Source organism: Triticum aestivum, chromosome 7B (assembly GCF_018294505.1).
Source record: "Triticum aestivum cultivar Chinese Spring chromosome 7B, IWGSC CS RefSeq v2.1, whole genome shotgun sequence".
NCBI classification, from domain to species: Eukaryota; Viridiplantae; Streptophyta; class Magnoliopsida; order Poales; family Poaceae; genus Triticum; species Triticum aestivum.
The window spans coordinates 479,150,433-479,156,757 of record NC_057813.1 but is presented as its reverse complement, the minus strand read 5'-3'; the positions used below and the strand labels follow the sequence as shown (position 1 = coordinate 479,156,757).

At 44.3% G+C, this 6,325-nt stretch overlaps 1 protein-coding gene across 1 annotated transcript; it reads left to right on the top strand.

Moving 5' to 3' along the window:
- The first annotated feature begins 1,774 nt into the window (after positions 1-1,774).
- On the top strand, positions 1,775-2,792 carry LOC123159535 (chitinase 1-like). Its single transcript, XM_044577369.1, has one exon. It carries the CDS (start codon positions 1,806-1,808, stop codon positions 2,550-2,552), a length of 747 nt encoding a protein of 248 aa, XP_044433304.1. The 5' UTR covers positions 1,775-1,805; the 3' UTR covers positions 2,553-2,792.
- The last annotated feature ends 3,533 nt before the right edge of the window (positions 2,793-6,325 follow it).

The window sequence follows — 6,325 nt, the reverse complement described above, 5'->3', positions numbered from 1 at the left end:
ATTTCTTTTCGTTGGCATTTCTCTCACCCTTGTGGTGCTCCGAACGATCCCTCTGATCATCCATACCCTGGGAGCTAACAAAGTTGTTGCTACTACTTGAGGCTGCACTTGATGACCCTTCTTTGCCTGAGTTGTTATGACTGGGAGACGCCCGAAGACACCCCCCATTGATCAGAAGAGTCGGGGGGACGATCGCAGGCCCCTCCCTTGTGAACAAGCCTGCCGCATTCAAAACAAAAGTGTGGAACATTCTCGTACTGAAAATCAAACCAGGTTCCCTCCTTATCTTCCTTAGACTTCTTCAAGTTGAAGCACCAAACCAGAGGCTCAAACATAGAGATTAAAGCTCAAACCCTAAGGTGTTGCCCTCTGGCGATGCCGTCCTTGTCAGTATCCACCCTCATAACCTCTCCCAGCTAGTTGCCGAGAGCTTTGCCGAATGCCTCCGTCCTTTTGTCCGGGGTAGATCACCCACCCGAACCCAGATATCAATCTTATCAAATACCATCTCAGAGGGCCTCACATCACCTTCATAGTCCTTCATAATCAGAACAGAAAAATCATACTGCCACAGACCATTGTGCAGGACATGTGTCCAATCCCTAGTCTACCACAAATATGTTTGATCCCATATTCCTGAACCTTGCTTCCTTGTGGAGACTCCAAGCCCTTGGCATAGTTCTTTCCAACACAGATTTCTTCAAAGGCCTGGAGGAGCAAACCTTGCCGACTGCCGACCATCTTGTAGCTTTTGGAAGTGATTGATCGTCTTCTTCAAAGACGATTCCGTCGGCCTCCTTGTCCATCAACATCATGCCCCTAGCCGCGCTGAGAGGCTCGCAGCTGGGTCGGAGTTTTGGTCTCGGCCGGGGATACAGGAGCCCCCCGTCCAGCAGAACCCCCAGCCCTCCCTCCCGCATCGGCGTGGAGGATGCCGCCTGCGTCGATCTTGGGGTCGTCGTCTTCTCTGGAACTGTTGCCATCTTCCCTCCTGCCTTCTCTGCCATTGGCCCCGCCCCTGACAGAGAATAGCAACATCCACCCACGCCCAGGATGCGCCGTCGCAACCCTAGACGTCGTCGGGGACTAGCCACCCCCGACAGGACACCCTAACCCTAGCGTTAAAGCCCGATCACTTCGCAATCTTCTCTAACCGCCTTAGCGCTCCCCAAGTGGTGTTTCTATAGAAATTGAGATGCATGTCATCTCTTACTTCCTATAGTTTTTCACTACTTTACTATTACTATTGTATGAACCAAAGGAGGCCTAAGAGGTCACACTCAGTGATAGTACCATGCATGTGTCTTCGTTATCTTAACTGGAAAAAACTTTGACATCCTATACGCCCGGTCAGTACCGTAACGTGGAATTCTACGCGTAAGAGTGGCCTAACAAATTAATGCCCGAAGAGAATGTGCCGACAACCCACGAGGGCATATTTTGCACTTGGCGATCTCGTCTGAAGGTTCTGCATCTGAACGGATACGTGGTCGTAGTCGCCTCGCCTCGGTGTACTGTACTCAACTTTGGAGCATGGAAATCTCTCCAGCGTTAGGCTCACAACTGCTGCCATGAGAGCTAACGTGTGATGTTCCCGCGCGTCGCCCGGAGATCCGTCAAAACAACGACACTTCTCACGGATGCGGAAACTAGCAGCACGCCATTGTTGACTTGCTCTGGACGTACGTGGCATGCAAGCGGCCACACGCGAGCCAGTGCACAGCCGCTATAAATTCGGAGAATGCCTAAGCATGCATGTCATTCGATCCACTGAGCTAGATTTCATTCGATCCGTTGAGCCAGCCATGACGAACGGGTACCTCTTCCGGGAGTACATCGGCGCGCAGTTCACCGGCGTCCAGTTCTCCGACGTGCCCGTCAACACCGGCGTCAGCTTCCACTTCATCCTCGCCTTCGCCATCGACTACCTGGCGAGCCAGCAGTCCAAGCCCACGCCGACCAACGGCGTCTTCAAGCCGTTCTGGGACACGGGCAACCTCACGCCCGCCGCCATGGCCGCCGCCAAGGCGGCCCACCCTAACCTGAGCATCATGGTCAGCCTCGGCGGCGACACCGTCCAGAACACCGGCGTCAACGCCACATACGCGCCGACCTCCGTCGACTCGTGGGTGGCCAACGCCGTCTCCTCCCTCTCCGCCATGATCAACCAGTACGGGCTGGACGGCGTGGACGTGGACTACGAGCACTTCGGCACCGACGTCGACGCGTTCGTGGAGGGCATCGGCCGCCTGCTCACCCAGCTCAAGGCCCGCTTCCCCAACATCCGCACCTCCGTCGCGCCCTACGACCTCCCAGTCAACCAGAAGTACTACCAGGCTCTGTGGAGGAAGTACTCCGGCGTCATCGATTATGTTAACTTCCAGTTCTACGGCTACGGCGCCAACACCATCGTCCAGTACTACGTGCAGTTCTACGACGAGCAGGCGCGCAACTACCCCGGCTCCGGCGGCACCAAGTTGCTCGCCAGCTTCAAGACCGGCAGGGCAAGCTGCCGGGGATCTTCATCTTTTCGGCGGATAGCTCTAAGATGAGCCCCTACAGGTTTAAGTATGAGACCCAGGCGCAGCAGATCGTCGCCAACCACTAAGTGGTGGATTCTATCCATGCTTGCGGTGTACACTGAATAAGACAAGTTTGCTGCATACATACAGCATATATACGTACGAAGCCATGTAACCCGGATATGTACGCGGGGACTAAATAAATGTCGTGTACGTAACTCAAGCTTGAATAAGCGGTATTACCATGCAAAAAAAAAAAAACTTGAATAAGCGGCACCCTACTTTGGTTTGCTCTACATGATGTGTCTTTCGTGTGAGTGTAAAGTATGGATGTATGTATGGGACCGCCAATACATCAGACTCCTGAATTTTTTCTTGTGGCAGTTGAATAAAAAAAATGAGGGTTGGATGATAGTTTTCAACCTCCGAGTTGTTCTCCGAACCGACGCATTGAAAAAGATTTTTTACCGGTGGCGGGAGGTACATAATCGACCACAAACGTTGCTTTGAGATTGGTGTGGCTGGTAGACCCACTATGCTTTTGTTTCTCTCTTTTAGCAATACGAATCTTACACAAACAGATATACAGTGTTGGACGGGGTCCACATTAGTACCTTTTGTCAGGTGGTAGGGTGAGAAAGAGAGCAGATGAACGAGCTGCATGCACACACTAAATACTTGCACTTTATTTTCCATGCCACATTTTAAAAGGTTGATAATTTTTGAACTAAATATTCAGTTTTGAAATATTTTATATTTTTGAATTCAGGGTGACAAGACCTTTAAAACAAGATCAATCTTGGATGCACTTTGATTAGTTTGAATTTTACCGTCTCACTCATTTCAGAGAAAACATTTCAGTCAGTTTCACATTTCACTAGTTTCAGAAAACCTTCTAGACAGTTTCACATTTTCACTAGATTCAGAAAACACATTACAACCATTTACAAAAGATAGATTTCACTCATTTTAGAAAACACATTACACTCATTTATGAAAGATAGATTTCCTTCATTCAGAAAACACGTTACACTCGCTCAATTGAAAATACTACGTTTCACTCATTTTAAAAAACACATTACACTCACTCAATTGAAAATACTACGTTTCACTTGTCCACTCACTACAAAAGGTATATTTCAAAACTAATTTCACAGCGCGCTTGCGAAACTGATATTTCACTCATTTAAAATTGATTTCAATCATTTCAATAAATATATTTGACCACATTTCTTATAAAAATAGGTTTATTTCACATATTTCTTACAAAATAGGTTTGTTCATGCTATTTCTGTTGAAATATGTTTTTTTAATATTCATCTTCACAAATTTTAATTTTCAATTTCAATAAACTTATTTCACTAAAAAAACACATTTCACTCATTTCAAAAAACACATTACACTCATTCAATTGAAATATTACATTTCACTCGTTTCAAAAAACCTTTTTCACTCGTTACAAAAGATATATTTCAAAACTAATTTCATCATGCGCTTGCAAAACTAATATTTCACTCATATAAAAATTGATTTCAATCTTCATATTTCACTCATTTAAACATATTTCACTGAAAAACTCTATTGAAAAACTCTATTTGTGAAATACTATATTTCATCCTTTACAAAACTAATTTCAAAATTATTTTAGCTCATTTCAAAATAATAATTTCACTCAATACAAGTTTAGGTCATTTCAAAATAATAATTTCACTAAAATCAAAAACATATTTCCCACACCGAATTAATAGATTGAACGAAATAAGTGAATTGAAACATTGAAATTTAAACATGTTTCAAATATATGCAAGAATGATCTTGTTGTAAAGGTCTTGACCCTAGGAGTTTAAATATAAAAAAGTTTTAAAAATAAAACTATAGATTAAAAGATATGCATGATTGAAATTGTCAAAGAAAACAAAATGCATGCGTGCTTTATAGGTACTTGTGTGTCAGCAAGAGATGGTCATGCATGCATGTGTCCTTCATCTGGCACATGGTGCGTCCTAGTGCAGGAAATACACTACATGCAAATCTGGAGAAACAAGTGAAATACATCCCCCGTATACAGATGCTTAATGTGGTGTCATGTGCTCATTGGCTAACTGCTTGCCGGTAGATACCGGTACCAGTAAAAAGAGCTTTGCGACCGACGCTTGTTCTCCACTCCTCCCAGAACTGTCATCTGACATAGGCCAGACGCAGGTATCGCATACATTTGCTTTCGCTAAAACGTCTGCATCTCTATCGCACATGATTATCATGTAGTGTGTGCAATGCACACATCCCCACCCCATCTATTGCACAACATCGCAAGGCAACGGTTCTAATCTCTATTTGCTGAAAGAATTTTGAACCATGTGAGATGACCTTAACTATACTAGTGCTAGTAAATATTTGGCACATGAAACGAAGGGACAGAGTAGGGAAGGAGAGAGGGAACCAAGAAGAAAGAGAAAGAAAGAAGAGGTATTCAGGTGGAGGTCATGGTTCTGAAGTCGATGCCATTTGTACTATTATAGATACATACTATTAAGCCCTCTCAACTATGTCACATGTTAGTGAGAAATGTGATGATGCTAACACACACACACACACTCTCTCTCTCTCTCTCTCTCTCTCTCTCTCTCTCTCTCTCTCTCTCTCTCTCTCTCTCTCTCTCTCTCTCTCTCTCTCTCTCTCTCTCTCTCTCTCTCTCTCTCTCTCTCTCTGTGAAAAGAAAGTTGTCTACCCCAAGTTCAAGCGCATGCAATGGAGAACTCATTGCACATGATTGGTTAAGTTAACCATGTGCTAGGACATCCATGTGGTTCACAAAACTCATTTGTACACAAGTGCTACATCACACACGGTTTGATTGAGCAACTTAACCAAGGACGTACCAATATGGGGGGTGCATGCTATAGAAGGTATCCATGAAGGCATCCTTGTTCATGATGTTTGCAAACACATTCTAATAGTGTGCAAACTCTTGGATCCAGTCCATTCGGCTTGTGCTTAAGTTTATTAACCCATTTTCATAAGTCGTCGTCGTGTTTAACATGTTCTTGGACCATACATAATCGTCCATGTGTGAGATTACGTACTAACGACACATCACACTATTCTCCGGTTATTGTGATCTGCAACAGACATCAGTCTCGTGGTTGAAGCATACATTACCACTTGCCACGGTTTCTCATTTGTGTTTATAGTCAAAGAGAGCATGGTTGAGAACTTACTTTAGTGGGTGAAGTATTTCTTTTTTCCTTTTCATAGAATCAAAGTACTAAGTTTTGCTTTCCTTTGGCATAAGATGATCCGGTGGACGCTACACAAACATGTGAACAAACCAATAATAACCCACAAAATTGGTTAGGTGCACAATCACAGGAAATTAATGAAAGCACAATGTAGAAAATGATTTTACATAGGATTGTAGGGAACAAGTATGCAATCCTTGACCTTATGTGCTAGCATGAAACACATGAGGTTGAATATGCCTTTGAGCCTATAAAGGTTGAATATGTTCGAACATTCAATATGGGACGTACACTTGCCAGGCCTTATGAAGTACCACATTTCCTACAATGAATAGGCTAGACACCTAGAGATTTAGTGCATGGTGAACAACGAATGAGTCGGGTGCAACGGTAATGTGAAGTTACCTCCCCCGCAAAAAATAACATGAAGTTACCTAGTTATATTACCCTTTGAATTGTACGTTCGTTAGGCGTGTCACCCTTGAATAGCCAGATTTCTTCTGCTGAGATTGTTTCACTCTATATTCCTGTCTTCCGTTGCCATCATCAATGGTCGGCTCAGCA